We start from the raw sequence: 19,813 nt of genomic DNA on the forward strand, positions 1-19,813 counted from the left end.
GCAGGTTAAAGATAAATTTTAACATGTAACCTAAAGACTTGGAGCAGCGCTGAGAAGACACGGCAGTCCTTCTGTCTGGAAAATATAAATAAAGACACTAATTTTGTGGCTATGCTAATTCTGAATGTTAAAACTAGCAAAGGCTTAATTTGTTTAGCATTTATTTACAGTAGGATGAATAAGTTGTAAAGACATAAAAAGTAGAGCATGGATGCTGTTAGTGAGCTAATTAGCATCATTTCATCAGGTCTGATTTATTTCATTTTTAACGCTGAGTTTATGATCATCAGTCCAGCGTAAATTAATTTGACTCATTTAAAGGCTATGCAGCACAGGCATGGAGCCAAACCATGTAAATATCATCTCAGGCATCATGCTGAGTCAGACATCCATGTTCAGCGGTGAACATGAGAGGGACGTTACTAAAGGCCTACAGTCTGAATGTGCATGCTAGGACACAGATATTCCCGAATCCAGCTCATGCCCTCCGGCAGCAGCTAGCTTGTCACGTTAGCCAGTTTCTGCTGGGTGAACAACAGAGAAACTGGTGGAGTAACAACAGTCAAGCTGAGCTGTGGCAGAGCAACATGCTGATGCTCAGAGGCTGGAGGATGTTCAGGTGGTGAGCCAGCGGTGGAAGGCCTTTCACCAAGCAACATGAGATGGACGACCAGATGAGTGTGTCTCAGGCACTATGGTTAAACACTGCAAAAAACAAGGCTCACAAGCAATTTCTCTTCATATACCACAAGTCTTACAGTGCAGGAGCTCAACGGGAGGTTTCCTGTCATTCTGAGCTGATTCAGCATTTTCAACATCAATCAGAGAAACCGAAGCAAAGCCTCCTCCGTGGATTTAGAGGACTGCAGGAACTAAACGTGCTTTTTAACATTAGAGCCTCATTTTAAACCATTAAATGATCTGAAGCACAGAAGTAAAACAGAGGAACTTCCTACTGCCACACGAGGGCAGCACTCAAAATGTGCACCAGCTTCCTCTTGGTTTTAATTTCCTGTTGTTGGATTTCGCTCTGATTCAGGATGAGCTCATTACCTTTTATAGAAAAAGTACACCTTGTAAAACCAAGTACTAAAAGTAGGACTGGGCGATATCTGGAATATACTTGATGGATCCCAAGTTGTTTGTCGTGCGATGTATGAAATGGCTTTACTGCGAACGTGGAATACGAATTGTCCCGACAGCGTTTTTAAGTCGTGCCCATCCAGAAAACACGCTGGAATCTGGAGGCAGCAGAAGTACGAACAAGCATCCAGATGTTTTATGAACGTTAAGATGTGGAAGCTGAATGAGAGACTGGGTTCAGAACAACAGCAGCCCTGGGTCCATCTCCTGACGCTGGTTCGGGTTTCACAACGAAAACGTTCAGCAAAACGCCGTCATGTGCTATAAAACCTTCGCCATAAAAGTCGGCTGTACCACGACTGTGTTTGGCCGCCTGAAACATCGTCCTCTTCCACACAGAACGTCTCAAACTCCACGTGGTCACATCTCCACCTGCACCAAAAAACATGTCTAACCTACCAGCTGCAAAGCAGATTATTCATTACAAAGCTTCTTTAAAACAGAAAAATGGGAAAATTATTATGTTTTATTAGATAAAAGCTGATAATATAAAGCATAAAAAAGTTAAATTTGCCTTCATTTTAATTTTTCTCTTTTTGCTTGAATCATTCTACTGATGATGATGATGCCGACTTCATCATTTACTTGGACTGTTAGAGGAGCTTTAAAAACTTCTCCTTGCAAATATCATCTGGCCAGTTTACGAAGTGATGCTAACGAACCCGAAGCTGAACATAGAACAGCTCATCATCATCATCATCATCATCAGCAGCAGCAGCAGCAGCAGCAGCAGCTGAAGAACTAGTGTTTGTTGGGTGGAGCCATGTTGGTCATCTACATCTACAACTTTACGCTTTTGTAACAGCGAACACTTTATGGCTTTACGCTTTTCTAAGATGAACACGTTTATTTAATTTTATTTGATCTTATTTAATTTTTTATTCTTATTTTATCACTTTTTTTACCCTATTTTATTTTTATTATAAAGTAGAAAGCAGCTGAATCTCGTTTTTACCAACGTTCGTCGTCTCATGGCAGAGATATTGTCCTAAAATAAGACTGTGAGGAAATTGTTCTTGCAGTGGAAGCCATGTATGTTTTCTGTCTTACATACAGATAATGACACAAACAGGCGTGAGGAGAAAAGTAGAGGAGACATTACCCCATGAAGCTCCTTCAAAGAGATTCAAGGACAAAAACAGGAGAAGTTCATGTCAATAAACACCAGGACACACAAACATAGCTCACAGGATTTTCTGAACAGCAGGTTCCCGTCTCCGCTTCCTGTAGCCGTTAACACGTATTAGTAACAGGTCATTACAAACATTTACAGTCAGTAAATAGAGGCTTAAAGTCTGCCATCCAACCTGAGACGGGTCCAGAAACATTATGGATGAGTTCAGGTTGAGCACAAAGCTAAACTACAACATGCTGATCATTAAACAGCTTCTGTCCTGCTGGTAGCTGCACAGCCAAGGGATCAACAAACAGCAGATACCTCATGTCATGAGAGGGAAGGAGCTCCTGAACTTACGAAAAGGCAAACGCCACCAGCGCCCCACTGACCACTATGAAGTCCAGGATGTTCCACAGGTCTCTGAAGTAAGATCCAGGATGAAGCAGCAGGCCCAGGTCAACCATCTGAACACAGGACAGCAAGTTTTCCTCCTCAGTTATTCTCTTCCTATTTAAAGCTGTTAAATGGGATGAAATTCTGATTAATTTAAATAACTTTGTGTGACATGTTGTGACATGGAGTCTGACGATTTATTAATAATAAAGAAATAACTTTAAAAAAAGTCACAATACAACCCTGATTAAAATAAAATGATGCTCTGTAAAATGTAAAAACAGCAAACAATGATTTCCAAATCACAGAATCTCATCAAGATATTTTATTCCCAGTAGAAGATAAAAACATGTCAGAGGATGAAACGGAGACGTTTCACCATGTGATGAAAATATGAGCTGATAGTGAATCTGATGGAAAAAGTTGGAACAGGAGCAACAAAAGGCTGGAAAAGTACCTGGTACAAACCAGAAACACAATTTCAGAAAAATGTTCCTCAGACTTTGAAGATCCTCCATCTACAGTGTAAAATATCATCAGAAGATTCAGAGAATCAGGAGGAATCTCTGTGTGCATGGGACAAGGCTGGATGCTGGTGATCTTCTGCATTAAAAGCAGACATGATTCTCTACTGGAAACCACTGCATGGACTCAGGAAGACTTCCAGAAACCACTGTCTGTGAACACAGTTCACCCTGAAACCCACAAATGCAGGTTAAAGCTCCATCATGCAGAGAAGAAGCCAGATGTGAACAGGATCCAGAACCAGCTTCTTCCGTCTTCTCTGGACCAAAGCTCATTTTAAATGGTCTGAGGCAAAGTGGAAACCTGGATGAAGATGTGAACTAGTTTGTGGAAAGCATGGACGGCGTGTCCTGCAGACTAAAGAGGAGAGGGAGCATCCAGCTTGTTATCAGTGGACAGGTGAAAAGCTGCATCTCTGATGGGATGGGGCTGCATTAGTGCCTATGGCGTGGGCAGCTTCCACATCTGTGAAGCTCCATCAATGCTGAAAAGTACATGGAGGTTTTAGAGCAACATCTGCTCCCATCCAGACAACGTCTCTTTCAGGGAAGACCTTGCAGATTTCAGCAAGACGATGCTGAACCACATCCTGCATCCATCACAGCAGCATGGCTTCACAGGAGAAGAGTCCGGCTGCTGAACTGGCCTGCCTGCAGTCCAGACCTTTTACCAGTACACAACATCTGGAGCTTCATGGAAGCAGAAATCCAGCAACCAAGGTCCAGGACTGTAGAGCAGCTAGAATCCTGCATCAGACCAGAATGGGACAACATTCCTCTCCTAACACTCCAGCAACTGGTCCGTTTCCAGTTCTAACATCTTTTATGTTGTTTATGTTCTACTGGGAACATTTTATGCAGCCTTCCCCATTTTTGTAGATTGTAATCGATGTAAACTTAAAGTAAATGACACCAGAAGACTCGTTCTAAACTTTAAATGAATAAAATTTATGACCGTTGTTGCTGATGTTCACGTCAATGTGATGTGTTTCTGTCTGAGAGCAAACCTGAAGCAAACTTAGAAAATAACGCTAAAAAATGCACATCAGGCAAGTTTTAGAGCCAGTACACCCGAGTCACCAGCAGGTGGCGGCAGAGTTTTCAATGCATATGGCTTTAATCAACAAAAGTGTTTATTAAGAAGAAACAAACCAGCTGTCTGTTCTATACATGTGAGAAGAATGGGAAGAGGTCTTCAGGATTGTGTTTAAACTGTGAGGAATGTGACTTTACTTTATCTTAGGAAAGACCTGTGTTATTTTTCAGATGGAGAAACAATTAGTTTTATACATGATCGGTAACTTACGCTAGAAAATGCATCAACAAAGTCTAAACCATCTCAAATCAGCATAGGGTTGGGCGATTGAACGAATGTATTGACCATCGACGATAGGCTGAGCCATTCGACGATCGTTTATATAAGAGCGATATTAAGAGAGATATATATATGTATGTATGTACATGAGCCAACACGTTTAGTTAGCTACAACGCAGGCGCACGCTGTGGCTCGTGCAGCAGGTGTCGGGAGTTTTTTTTTTTTTTTTTTTCCATCATCCAGCCTCTCTCCATACCTGGTGCTGCCTTCTTTCAGAAGTCTCGTGCACACGCGCACACACTAAAGGACCGTGCATAACCTCCCACCCCGCCTGTGACCTGCCTCCACCAATTTAGGCTACTCAAACTTAACAGAAAGAAAAAATGACAGAAGTAGGCTACTCGGAAATTAATTACGTTTATTTAATCAATAACCACAATGGTGGGAATCAAAGACCAACTTCTTTATTTTCACCTATAACTGTAGCCTATTTATGGGGTCTTTACAGTGATTCAATTTTTCAAACTCGGCCAAGTGAATGAAACAATAGATTAACCTAAAACAATAGAAAATAAAATTAACTCCTTGGGCTGGGAGCATGTGCGCTTCCATTAAAACAATAAATAACCACAGTGGTGCAAAAAAGATTCTGGCTTCTTTTTTCGTTTAACCTAGTAGCCAACTGCATTTACAAGATTTCTGTCTTAAACTCAGTCCAATGAATTTTTGTCTTCTAAATTGCTTCAACAGGTGTTCAGCGCGCAAAAAAGTTCTGACGTCACGTCCGCGAATATATCGCCTATCGCCATTTGCTGGACTGGCGATAGGCGATTGAAAAAAATTTACATATCGCCCAACCCTAAATCAGCATAAAAAGAACTTTCAAAAAATCAAATTTTAAATGTGCATCTTTAAAATAAAGTTAAAAAAAAGAAGATAAAAAACAAGTAAACAGGTTTTCCAGGCGAACCAGCAGCCCTACGCTGCCGTCCCAGCCTGCTGCAGTGATAGAGGATGAAATCAGGACATCAGTTCTTACTTTGATCACCATTTCAAACGTGAAAACCCCGGTGAAGGCGTAGTCCAGATATTTGAGCACCTACAACAGAAAAACTGGATTACAGAAGAGCCGACAGGCAGGAAACCAGCAAGACAACATGATGAGGATCTAACATTAAACTACATTCAGCATAGCTCACATCCATCATTACAAGAACATGCCCTTTTTTTCCTTCAAACTCCAGCTCAGGTCCACTTCCTTGCCCTCAGGCGTTGGACCTGAAATCGGCCTCTGTCGACTCTTTCCACAGGTCAAGGTTTCCTGATGTAACCGGGACGACTTCGGACTCAAACTTCCACCTGGTAACCAGTTCTTGGTTCTTCTCAGTCTACTCATGCTTCTCCTTCATGCTGTTCACACCAGGAAAGGCCCAGTGATGTGATGTGTGCAAAAGCTCTGAGATCCAATGCTTCGTAGTGAATCGAAGAGTCGACTCAATTCACACTCACAGGGCTCAGTAGTGATGTGTTGTTCATGAACGAGTCTGCTCCAAGAGCCGATTCTTATATATATATATATATATATATATATATATATATATATATATATATATGAAATTAGTAAATAACTAATAAAAATTAAATAATTAAATAAAATATATATGACAAATAAATAAAGAGCCAATTCTTAGTGAACAAGAAGAACTGACTCCTGTCTTTAGAAGGGGCAGGACTTTATTTTGATTGGCACCATAATGTCAACTTCATAGGAGGAAAGACTCAGATCGTAGCGCTATGTACAGATAGTGCTGTTAGAGGATGGGGAGTAGAGGTTCAGACCAGGTCCACAGAGAGAGCTGGAAGCCAGGCTGCTGAAACTTGGATTTCTCAGTGTGATTCTGTGTTCAGCTGTTCTTTTAAAGGTTTGTTAAAAAATTATTAAACATAACCACATTTTCTAATAAAAAACATGAGAAAAATGCTTACCAACAAACAAACTACTCATAATTGCTAATGAGACTAAAATAGAATCTCTGAGTGAAACTAAATGAAGAACCATTTGAGCCGACTCTTCTAAGGGAGCCGAGTTAAAAGAGCCGACTCGTCTAAGGGAGCCTAGATAAAAGAGCCGACTCTTCTAAGGGAGCAGAGCTAAAAGAGCTGACTCGTCTAAGGGAGCCTAGATAAAAGAGCCGACTCTTCTAAGGGAGCCTAGATAAAAGAGCCGACTCGTCTAAGGGAGCCTAGATAAAAGAGCCGACTCTTCTAAGGGAGCAGAGCTAAAAGAGCTGACTCGTCTAAGGGAGCCTAGATAAAAGAGCCGACTCTTCTAAGGGAGCCTAGATAAAAGAGCCGACTCTTCTAAGGGAGCAGAGCTAAAAGAGCTGACTCGTCTAAGGGAGCCTAGATAAAAGAGCCGACTCTTCTAAGGGAGCCTAGATAAAAGAGCCGACTCTTCTAAGGGAGCCTAGATAAAAGAGCCGACTCTTCTAAGGGAGCAGAGTTAAAAGAGCCGACTCTTCTAAGGGAGCAGAGTTAAAAGAGCCGACTCTTCTAAGGGAGCAGAGTTAAAAGAGCCGACTCGTCTAAGGGAGCCTAGATAAAAGAGCCGACTCTTCTAAGGGAGCAGAGTTAAAAGAGCCGACTCGTCTAAGGGAGCCTAGATAAAAGAGCCGACTCGTCTAAGGGAGCCTAGATAAAAGAGCCGACTCTTCTAAGGGAGCAGAGTTAAAAGAGCCGACTCGTCTAAGGGAGCCTAGATAAAAGAGCCGACTCTTCTAAGGGAGCAGAGTTAAAAGAGCCGACTCGTCTAAGGGAGCCTAGATAAAAGAGCCGACTCTTCTAAGGGAGCCTAGATAAAAGAGCCGACTCTTCTAAGGGAGCCTAGATAAAAGAGCCGACTCTTCTAAGGGAGCCTAGATAAAAGAGTCGACTCTTCTAAGGGAGCTGAGTCAAAAGAGCCATGTTGTGAGAATTGTGTGTACTTGTGTGTATTGTTACAAGCCCTGTGTGTCTTACGTTGTTGCGAGGAGCATTTGTCCAGACGGGGTCCTCTGCTGCGAGAGCGATGCTGCTCATCGCTATGACAACCAGGATGCTCATCTCAAAATACCGCAGAGTCACGATGTAGTGACATAACCGCCTCACCCTGAGGATGTAGAGCCACAGAAACAGGAACAAGTCACTTCATCACTACTAAACAAAAACAACACAAATAAAAAAAAAACAAAGACAAGTCCTGATGCTCTTAATTCCACGTTCAGTATCTAAATGAGCACCGCCATTTTCACTCAGGTGGATCTTTCTATTGCACAGGAAGCCCCGAACATATGATATTAGTAGAGTCTAATAAAACATCTACAGATGAACCAGAAGGCTGATGGGACTCACGGGTTGGTCTGTCCGAAGATAAACATAGAACTGTAAGGCAGGATGGGTTTAGGTCCAGTCTGACAAAGATCCTCCAGGGTCTTCTCGTTCATGGGCATCGTTTCACAGTCGATACTGTTCACTGGGAAGATGGACAGCAATGATCTCAGAGTGGAACTGACATGGTGGAACATGCCATGAGGCTGTATTTACCTCATTTTAAGACCAGGGACCCGTTCCAGAAAGCAGGTTGCAACAAAGGTCTTGGCTAACTTAGTCTGAGTTTTCGGTTTCAGATCAGCTGCTTTGAGAAGAAAATCTATAATCAGTGGAGCTCTGATTCTTGGAATCACCATGGCAACCGATGACAAAAAGTGTGTCAGACATTGATTAAGAGGTTCTCATAGCAGCGTATGAGGAAAAGGTAACGGGATTCTGGAAAAATAAAGGGAAGCTGCTGCTGACTTTGTAATGAATTAATCTTGATTAATCACATTTTAACAGCATAACAATATTTACCCCAGAAAGCAACATTTTTTAATTTGAATGGATTTTAGTGGACAACGGAATCAAATAACAGACACAGACAAAACTCCAGCTCTAGTAATGTTTGGTAAAATTTCGAAGGTTCATGCCACTGACGGGATGAACACGAACAAACGGCTCCTCTACTGAAAGCTCACATCTCACAGATCCCACAGCTGGAAGTTTCATCTCGCTATGACCAAGATTTACCGAACCAGAGACAGAAGAAGGCCCGCTTTGTGCTTCACGTTTGTAAAACAATCAGAAAATGTCTCACCTTCGCTGTCTTGCCTCAAAACTAAAATCCACCAGGATAAAACCATATTTAGTTAAAAAAAAACTATGTTTCTCATTGTCCTCTGGGAGCAGTTTCCCGTCCAAAAATCACAATTTTCCATCATCTGCATGGGTTTAGATGGACAAAGAGAAATGTTGGTTCTTTTTTTCTTTCTTAAGTTCCAGACAGAAAACGTCTCTTCGTGTTAATAAAGCCAATCTCTCCTGATTCCATCATCACCGCTGCAGCAGGACCAGACATGGAGGAAGAGGCCAGGATGCAGCCTCTGTATGAGGATCCTCTGGTTCAGAGCCAGTAGGAAGAAGTTTGAAAAAAAAAAACACCCTTAGCACATTAATGGCTTCAGTTCAATGATAGCATAAAAAAAATTAGTCAAACTGTTTTTATCATTTTGTGTGCTGCTCATCCATTCAGGGTGGAGGGAAGCTGGAGTCTATCGCTGCAAGTAGCAGGCGAGAGGCAGGTACACCTGGACAGGTCACCTGTCCGTCACAGGACCAACACAGAGAGACGAACAACTTCTAGGAAGGACCTAGAGGCCGGTTAAGCTAACATCATGTCATTGGACAGTGGGAGGTAGACGGAGTACACGGGGAGAACCCACTGTTCTAACCTCCCCCCACCCAGCCGAGGCTCGAACCAGCGAGCTTCTGGCTGTGAGGCCAAATTGTTTTTAATTGTTCTTAATTAATCTGATTAAACAGTTGTAATTGTGGGATGGCCCTTTAAGACTACTTTTGGTTGTCTACTAATGATGACATCAGCAAGATGCTTCGAGAAGAGAGGAGATCATCTTGCGCACGCTTGGACTGCAGACGGACATTTTGGGAGCTCAGCTCTTATTCATTTCTTTTCCCCTCGTTGTGACGGACGTGTTGTGTCTCACTGTTTTATTTATGTATAATGAGACAGTAGACGTCCAACCGGGCTTTTTATGGTTGATGAATATCCTTTTCTTGAAGAGCACGCACTGTGGAATCGTCAGTACCAGTGTTGCTGTGAGCTTGTCAACCTTGTGGCGGCTTTATCCGGCTAACTGAGCTAATTCCCCTTTACCACAACACGCTTCCCCATTACAACAGTCAGGTACTGACTACATGCAGATTTTGATTCGACTACCATGTTACCTAAATCTATATCACACTAAATATTTGGAGATTATGATCTTCCAGAACGTTGCTTCAAGAAATTTTCTCTAACTGACCTCCTCAAATTTTCATGAACACCTCTGCTTCATGGAGTCAGTTATCATGGTAACAGACTCAGGGTAAGAGGTAAGTACCGCTCATTCTGGAAAGGAAAACCCAGAGCTTCCCTCAACTTAGTGCTAACACACTCAGAGTTTCAACATAACCCACTTTCTGGAACGGGCCCGTCTGGATCTGAAGATGCGTCTTATTGTCTGATGTGTAATTTCTTTATATTTGATGATGTGTACATTTTTGTTCCATCTACTGGGTGACTGTTCCTCAAATGGAGTGATATTCTGCAGGTATTAGATGGTACCAACTTTGTATGAGGGTGGTTTCTCCAGGTGGGGAGGTGATAGTGACGGGAGGAACGTGGATGGAAGTTTGATCAGTTCGTCTGACATTCTTCTGGTTGTCGGAGTCCTCTCGATGGTCGGGTGGCCAGCTGGTTCCCCCCGAGCCTTGCCCGGGAGAGATGGCCAAGGACTCCCCCTCTGAGTCACCAAACCTGTTGGAAAAAGTACACGCCAGGAAAGCTACGATAGATTTTCTGCAGCTGAAGGTTCTGGAAAAGTTACTCTGATCATGATGTGAAATACTGGATTTTTTAGATCTAGATACCTCTAATTAAATGTTTGGTGAAATTTCTGGACCCACCTAGATCTAGCTCCTTAATGCCTTCAGACTGGCATTCAGTAATAGTCCTGTTCAGACACCAGGCCTGAGAAAACCAGCTGTGAGCTAGTTTTGGTTTTACCTGTTGGTCTTCTCTCTGTCGGACTCCTTTCCTTCAGCGGTGGTCTGGCCCCTGGACCCATGAGTCCGATGCTTCCTCCTCTCTCCGTTGGCTCCACTCTCTCCTCTGGAGCTCCTGTCCCCATCCCTGTTGGATGGACGCCCGTCTTTGTGGCGGGATCTTCGCTCTCCTCTTCCTCCATTGTTCACTGTCCCGTTGCCCCCTCGGGACTGCCGATGTGAATGATGATGGTGGTGCTCCCTCTCGCCTGTGACTCCCCCTTCTCCGCCGTCATCCACTGAGCTCTGATGGTGATGCTTCCTGCCTCCCTCTCGGCTGTGGGACCGCTCGCTCTTCCCATCTTTGCTCTGGCTGCAGTCTTGGTCTTTGGACCGGCTGTGATGGACGTGGTGTCTTCCATCTTTGCCAGCATCACCGTTTCCGTTGGCCTCCTCTTTGATTTTGGTCCGATCTCTGTCTCTGTGGCGGTGGTGACGGCGAGGATGGTGAGGAGCGGGAGGTAGGTCGGCTGCGGTCTCCGCGTCCTGTGGCGTCCTGTGGCGGTGATGCTGGTGGCCACCTAGCAAAGGCCCGTCGCCGGGCTCAACTACAAGCGGGCGGTCGAAGTGGGTCTTCATGTCTGGACGGATGTGGAGGGCGGAGGAGAGGCGGAGACGCTCGTCAGGCTCCAGCTCGTTGTAGATAGCTTCACAGCTGGCCTGATTCTGCCTTCTCAGCTGGTTGGCTCTCTGCTCCCACACTGACATCGCCTTCACTGATCTCTGCTGCTCCTTACTGGGGGACGGAAAAAAAAACAGAGAAATGCAAAACATTGTATTAACTCTTATTTAAACCTTTCAGTTTGCATATGTACACATTATTACAGCCAGCCTCTCCAGTAGATATTATGGCAGATATGGCTTGCTTCATGACTCTTTATGGGACATAAAACCAGCATCTTTCATCATCCTTTCATGCTGAATGATCAAGGTGTAATGAAGCTTTGGACACAGTAAAGTACTCCTTCCATTTATCATTGTACAGTGGAGAGAGGCCAGTTATGGTTATGCCTGAACTAAGACCAAGCATGGCTACGATGTCATGCTTTGACATCGTATAATCCACAAACCCCAGTTCCAATGAAGTTGGGACATTGTGTAAGAAGTAAATATAAGCAGAACACAATTATTTGCACATTTTTTTCCAGTTTATATTCACTTTAATATACTACAGAAACACAATGTTTAATGTTCAACCTTAATCAAATTCAACAGGAAGTCATTTTTGTATATTTAGCTTTTATTACAGTGTGATATTTAAATGTTATTGTAGTGCATCGTTATTACTTAATCCACCAGGGGACAAAAGACAAAGTTTTTACCATAAAATGATGCAACAGGTCTCGGAAAATGTATCAAATATGATCCATGCTGCATTAAAACGTTAAGTGAAATCATTGTTTCCTCTTTATATTTGCTTAATACACAACATCCCAGCTTCATTGGAACGTTGAAATGGCTGAACGAACGTGCTTTTCACAATCTGCCACGTAAGGGTAAATGTGGTGGAGGTCAGTCTGTTCGCTGCATGAGTCTGGAAAGATGGAAAGTTTTAGAATATTCCATGTTCGTGCTGCAGGTGCATCTCTGAATTCACCTTCTTCACGGAACAGACTGTACATATGGCTCTAACACGCTAACAGGGAGGTGGATGGACGACGTGGGACTGGCCTCACCGGATGAGCAGAGGAGTAATCTCACCTTTTTTCCCCCCGAAAATGTAATAATGAGGGTATGATTATGTATGTTTTGGGGCATGTAATCAGTGACGTTATGCACCACCTTGCCAACACACAGTTAGGTTTTTACCTCAGGTAGTGATGGACTGGGGTGCAGACATAACTCCTACAGCACAAACACATAGAGGGAGCAACAATGAAACAAGCTAATGGAAAAAGTTAACACCAAAGCACAAAGGAAGCAAATAAACTTCAGAAAACTAGGAGAACATTTACAGTAGAAATACAAAAATACAATAAAAACAGAGAAATACGATTTTTCTGCAGCGAATATATAATATATTATATATATATATATATATATATATATATATATATATATATATATATATATATATATATATATACATATAATATAATAGCAATAAATAATGACAACAGGAAACAGACAGTAAACACTGAATATACATTTATGCTTGCCTTGCTTAATGGTTGTTTAAAAGCATTTTTCATCCATCCATGAAGTGAATAAAACAGCCATTAAATAAACCAGGAATAAAAAAAAGAAATGTTTACAAGGTAAACTCAAATCTAAAATCCATGCTGCTTCATCTAAATCTGAGAAATGGGAAAAATAAATGTGGTTTCTTGAAATAAGATCATGTGGATTTATAAAAAAAAAAGTCCCCGCAAATGAAAAACATGGAATTTTTAAAGTAATGGAAAAATAAAAGTTGATTTAAATGTTACATCAAAGACATTTTTAACTCCAAATCAAATTAATTCTGTCTCCAGAGGACAAATTATTCCTGGACAAAGGACAACTCTGTTGCTTTAGAAATAAGCAAAAACATTTTTATTTTCTAGATTTTATTCAAATATTTATGAAATATTGATTGAAGTGGTCTATGTAACTTCATCTGACTGCATTTCAAATAGTGTACATAATACTTTTATTAGTTAAGTTATTATGGTGTGAGCAGCTGGATTCACTCCATATGATCAAAGTAATGGTTGCTAACTGAATCCGGGCTACTTCTGGCACTTCTGGCTCAGTTACGGTGCTGGAAAGTGTTGCGTGGTCCAGATGTGGGCCAGATGTTAGTTGTTGGCTTGGACTTGGATTATTGAAGAAAAGGTCCTAAAACTAGAGCCTTCCTGGACATTTACAGATTATGGTGCTTTCTTGTGGGCCACACGTGGTGGTCATGAGGCTGACTTTTCCGTAAGTCAAAGTCAAATTTGGGCCAAACAAAAATGCACATAAGTTTAATTTTTGGGTGGAACACTTTTTGCTGGTATATTTTAAAAATATTCCAGAAATAGACATCAGGCCCTTAAAGAGACAGATGTTTGTGAAATGGCATCATCATGGCACTGAAACAACGTTAGTTAAACTTAAAAGCCATTCATCAATCCATGGAATGAATAAATGATGTGTCGGTGGCTCCGGTTTGTTTTCCATCTGCTGGTGTTCAGATGTTGTTGGTACAACTAACACATCCGCTCTCGGGCTGTAGTTAGTTTGTACAGCTCAAAGTTATTCAGCCACCCTCTGCAGTCAGCAGTGGTGTTCCCCAGGGCTCTGTACTGGGACCCATCCTCATTATAATTTATCTACATCCTCTTGGTCCCAATTTTAGGAAATATAGTATTTATTTTCACGTCTACGCAGCTGGCACTGAGCTTTACCTGTCCACCAAACCCACTCGCATGTTTTCTTTCTGCTCTCTGTCGGACTGCTTCACAGAAATGTTCAAAACTGTCTCACACTCGGTGGTGACAAACTGGATTTCTTGAGATGGGTTTCCAGTTCGCCTCCTTCCTCTCAGGTCAAAAGTCTCTGTGTCATCCTTCACAGAATACTTTCTCACAAGAAGCACATCTATAATATTTTTATATTTCTCTACTTTTTAGCCCATTTTTTACAATCACAATATGTCATTCTGGTTTACGCCTTTGTCACCTCGTCACCTGATTACTATAGTCTCACCAATTATTATTTTTTTTAAAATCATTATTATTAATATTATTGTTTCTAAAGCTGTAACAAACTCTTTGCTCAACCATGAAAATGCACGAATGAACAGAGAATTTAAGGGCTTATATCCCTAACTTCTGCATCATTCCCTTGTTTTAAATTAGCTACCTATTTTGAATATTGCTTCAAATTATTATACTATTACTATTATAATTAATATAGCATAAAGCAATAATAATAATAATTAAAGCCGCAAGCGGCATCCATCGGGTCCGAGCGGCCTGGACCCCGCCACCCAATGTCGCCATGACAACAGGTGGTGTAATGCGTTAAGGACCCAACGTGTATGAATCCTGTCAAGTTTGGTGCAGTTCCCATTTATTCCTGTGGAGATATAAGCAAACCGTGTTTCATGGCGAGAAGGTCATTTTCCGTCGGTTGCCACGGTGACACGGTTTTTCCTATTAGAAAGATTTGAGGAGCGTTTGGTCCCCAACTTGTCAGGAAGCTTCCCACCAAGCCTCATCACCGTGTGATGAAAATATGAGCTGATAGTGAATCTGATGGAAAAAGTTGGAACAGGAGCAACAAAAGGCTGGAAAAGTACCTGGTACAAACCAGAAACCTGGCAACAGGTCAGTAACATGACTGGGTATAAAAGGAGCATTTCAGAGAGGCAGAGACTCTCAGATGGAAAGATGGACAGAGCTTCACCAATCTGAGACAAACTGGATCTAGATCTGGAAAAGCTGCATCTCTGATGGGATGGGGCTGCATTAGTGCCTATGGCGTGGGCAGCTTCCACATCTGTGAAGCTCCATCAATGCTGAAAAGCACATGGAGGTTTTAGAGCAACATCTGCTCCCATCCAGACAACGTCTCTTTCAGGGAAGGCCTTGCAGATTTCAGCAAGACGATGCTGAACCACATCCTGCATCCATCACAGCAGCTTCTCAGGAGAAGAGTCCGGCTGCTGAACTGGCCTGCCTGCAGTCCAGACCTTTCACCAGTACACAACATCTGGAGCATCATGTATTTTACACCTTGCTTAACATCACCCTGGAACTACTTTTTCCAGACGTGTTGCTGCATCAGATTCATCAGCTCATATTTTCCATCACAGTGAAACGTCTCCGTTTCATCCTCTGACATGTTGATCTGGGAATAAAAGATGTTGATGAGATTTATTTACATTTTAGATTACTAACTGTTTGGGAACTTGGTTTGTAGTTTTAAGCATTTTTTAATGCTGTGAATTTATTTCATTGTATCTTTGAAGCATCCTCTAAAACAACAAAGGGGGAGAAACATTGATCAACCAATATTTCATCATTAGTGAATATTTATAATAAATAAATAAGGTAAATACGGCATGTACAGACAAAACAATGTTTGACTTGATGGGAATGAAGTGGCTCATTGTGTTTTCACGAGAGCTGTTGACAAGGAGAATACAATATTTTTCACTTTTTTACCTACATCTAAAATCCACACCACTTTCACTTCCAGAAACCTCTTTGCACAAAGAAAGAAACCCACACCCGGCTACGTTCAGCCGCTCAGTACGTAGGTGTGGTTTTCATCTATGACAAGGCTGCAAAAACATCACATCATCATTAAAATGAGCTCAGGGAACGAGCAGCATCTGCAAAAATACACACAATCTGCAAAAATACACACAATGCACAGTGGAAGCAATGATACGTGGTAGAAATCAGCTCCACAGATACCACGATGCACACAGCTGCACGGCGAGGTGAGCGCACAACAGCAGCCATTAGCAGCAGAATGAAGGTAAAGAGGAGGTTCCAGACTCACAGTGAGTTAACGCTGCAGACGGATGAGCTGCTAGAGTGCACGTTACCTCGACCGCGTATTAGCAAACTGCACGTGCACAAAACAAAAATGGGGGGGGGGGACATATGGGATGAAGTCAGAGAAACATCCAGACACCATCATGAAATTCTCATTCCTCGGTGCCTCTTAACCTCCATCACATTCCCATTCAGGAACACAGGACTGAGGCTAAAAGAGAGGTCGGGTCATCAGAGACATACGAACATCTGGAAACAAGCAGGACTAGAGTGGGTCAGCTATAAGCAGAATAATCTCGTTTTATGTTGTTTTTATGTTATTGTGTCATTTTTTTAGAGATTAAATCTGATCTTACAGTTTTAAAATGGAATAAAATCAGTTGTGGTGGGAATCTGAACACTTTTACACTTACACCAGTTCCAAAAAAGTTGGGATGCTGTTTAAAACATAGATAAAACAGAGTGTCATCAACATATTTTATTCCCAGTAGAAGATCAGCAACATGTCAGAGGATGAAACGGAGACGTTTCACCATGACATGAAAATACGAGCTGATAGTGAATCTGATGGAAAAAGTTGGAACAGGAGCAACAAAAGGCTGGAAAAGTACCTGGTACAAACCAGAAACACCTGGAGGAGCATTGGACAACTAACCAGGTTACCTGGCAACAGGTCAGTAACATGACTGGGTATAAAAGGAGCATTTCAGAGAGGCAGAGTCTCTCAGATGGAAAGATGGACAGAGCTTCACCAATCTGAGACAAACTGGATCTAAAACTGGAACAATTTCAGAAAAATGTTTCTCAGACTTCTCAGACTTGAAAGATTCAGAGAGGAGGACAAAGGTTGATGGGATTTATAAATCATTCCTTCTGTACAGCAGCCCGACTTTTCTGGAATTGGGGTTGTAAAATAAAATAAAATAAACATGAGTGAGGTCTGTTGATGATATGAAGAAATATTTAGTCTCATGAGTTGAAGATCTGAAATCTGAGATTTTTAAACAAAAATTAAAAAGTTAAAAAACAATTTATATGTTTTTATATCCATGATGTGATGAACTGTGGATTCTGTTTTTGGTTTAGTTCTTGTTCTGTTTGTTTCTAGTTTTTTCGTTTAGTTGTACTAAGTTGTCTATTGTAATCAAACTAAATCTTTACTTCATCCCGCTCCCACCAGCAGCTGAAGTTACGTAAAAGCTTTTAAATAAAAGACATGCAGAATAAAACAGCTGCTGTCTAACACTTGATGCTCTGAAGAAACTGTGCAGTCATGACCACATCCTCGATAAGTGCAGACTGTTGGCAGCGTTAAAGGATGTTTTATGTCCCAGCATCAAATGAACTTTGTCTTCTTGTCTCTGACAGATATTTATCTGCTGTCCCGTCAGATGAAACTGCACATCTGGCCGGTCCAGCTGCTGCCTCAGGATTAATGTTCTGCTGTCATATAAACAGAAGTTTGATGCTTATTGTTGATCCCCCACCATCAGTCACTCGGTTCCATCTGAACTGAAACCGGTGGCCTGATAATCAGTTATTATATATGTATTAGGGCTGTCCACAAAAACAAAGCGTTAATGCAGCAACCAATTTATGTAATTAATTGCGTTCATATTTTTAATGCAAGAAACGCATGCGCAGCATGACAAGCCTCATACATCCATCATTTCTCTGTTATGACGGCGGGATGTGGAGAGGCGCGATAGCAAAGTTCTGCCGCCTGGCATTAATGGAGCAACATGGACATCGCCTCTGTGGAAAATGAGTGTTTTAACACACACTCTTTTCCTGGTGAGAGGGTTCCACACCTGCACTTTTTCTGTATTTTATTCTTTTTTAAACATATCCTGTGTTCTGCACCATCATGGCTGCTCTACCAGCTCTTTGGTCTCTCTGTTTGTGCAGCAGCTGCTTCCTCCCTCTCCTCTCATGTTGCTCCGTGAATCATGGCGGCTGTCGGCGATCAGCTGATCGGCTTTTCTCTCTTGCTGCTTGTGTTTATGGATCAGCTGAGAAGGAGGAAACTAGCGGTTCATGTTCACGCCGTCACATATTTACCCCAAAGTCTTGTTGTTGGCAGGACCTTCTCTAACAGTAGCTGCTGGTGGTAGACAGGGTTTATATTCCAGCTATGCAGGGGCGGGTCTAGAAAAGTTCTGATGGGGGCCAGGAGCACTGACCAGGCAAAGGGTGGCACAGATGAGACCTTTTTTAGGTATAGATTTTATTAAATATTGAACTGATTATTACAACTAAAGTGATCATCTGATGTAAAAAAGTGAATAAAAACTAGTGAAACAAGCAGCCAATGACGTGTTTTATCAGCAGGTTTTACTTTGGGTGAAGCTGCTGTAGGACTTTTATCACTGCTGCACAAACACACTTCAATAATAAAATGAAAAAGCTGTTTTTATCCAGATCATCAGGTTTATCAAAGTTTCTTCATCAGTGTCGGCTGTTTAACTTCAGTCATCACATCTGCTGCTTTTAGGACAGAAATTATCACCATGGAGACGGTTGGTGAGATGATGATATATGAATTCTGAAGTATCATCTAGAACATGGTAGAGATGGTTTAGAACAACGTATAGAAGTACATTACATGCTGCATTTACTGACCCTTGGACATTTGATGTTTACCCAAGATAAACTCAGTTAACAGTAAATATTTGTAGCATCGGCTCGTTCTGGTGATACGATGCAGTAAAAACAGGCAGATTTCCGACACGAACGGTGATTAATCATGATTAATTTATAAGTTGTGATTAATCTGATTAAACATTTTAATAATTTGACAGCCCTAAAAATTAGCTTGTGAATTATATACATTTAGTTGTACTTTTACACATCTGCAAATGTACGTTTGTGGGTAAGCCACAGTATTTTCCTTCTGTGTCACATGATCAATGCAGCCTATCAGATGTCATGATGTCATGATGATGCTGTTGCTGGTGATTTTGATGAAGTTTTGTTTGATATTTTACTGGTTTAATGCAGGTTATCGTGCATTATGTTTTATTATGTTACTTTTTATATTTTGTTTTTTATTTTCCATTTAATTAATGTTAATGATCTTATATTAATCTGTAGTTTAATTATTTGATCATTTTTTAAAAATTTATTTTTATCAAAATTTTGTTTAATTGGCTCATCTGTATAAATAATTTTTTTTAAAAGCATTTCTTTCAAGTTTTATTTATATTCCATATTGCTTTTATTATAAAGATATTAATTTTTAACATAATTTTCCACAAATGTCTACATCCCACAGAAGAAAGTCTGTCATCCTTTTTTTTTGCAAAGGTTTTGTTTTTCCTTATTTTTAAACCTAAAAATAGAAATAAACAACAGATGTCCTATAATTAGTAGATATTTATCAGAAATTAGAAATTGTCTGTTTCCAAAAGGTCTCGTAACATTTGCGTCTCTAAAGGAGTTTTATTTAGCTGGCTGAGGAAAAATTGCTTTTAGGATTGGAAAGGCTGCAGACCCCCCCGCTGTCATAACGCTGGGCCCCCCAGTTTGGGAGCCACTGATTTAAAGTATGAACATCATGTAAAACAGATAAATATTTCAGACTTTTGCTTACATTCACCTCACGTTTGCCTCATTAGTTCTGAGCGGTGGTCAACCAGCTCGCTGTAGAGCAGCATGTGTGTCTAGAAA

The 19,813-nt window shown here is 41.3% G+C and overlaps 1 protein-coding gene across 1 annotated transcript in view; it reads right to left on the reverse strand.

The window, feature by feature from the left end:
- cacna1ba (calcium channel, voltage-dependent, N type, alpha 1B subunit, a) overlaps positions 1–19,813 on the reverse strand; it is a 112,691-nt gene that overhangs the window by 36,697 nt on the left and 56,181 nt on the right. Inside the window, exons 18-24 of the mRNA XM_041998873.1 lie at positions 10,633–11,406; positions 10,196–10,383; positions 7,884–8,004; positions 7,512–7,641; positions 5,533–5,592; positions 2,618–2,724; positions 2,246–2,257 (exon numbers count right to left, since the gene is read on the reverse strand). Coding sequence (XP_041854807.1) covers positions 2,246–2,257; positions 2,618–2,724; positions 5,533–5,592; positions 7,512–7,641; positions 7,884–8,004; positions 10,196–10,383; positions 10,633–11,406 — 1,392 coding nt within the window. The remainder of the gene's footprint in view (positions 1–2,245; positions 2,258–2,617; positions 2,725–5,532; positions 5,593–7,511; positions 7,642–7,883; positions 8,005–10,195; positions 10,384–10,632; positions 11,407–19,813) is intronic.

The sequence above is a fragment of the Melanotaenia boesemani genome, chromosome 11, assembly GCF_017639745.1.
Source record: "Melanotaenia boesemani isolate fMelBoe1 chromosome 11, fMelBoe1.pri, whole genome shotgun sequence".
In the NCBI taxonomy this organism is placed as follows: Eukaryota; Metazoa; Chordata; class Actinopteri; order Atheriniformes; family Melanotaeniidae; genus Melanotaenia; species Melanotaenia boesemani.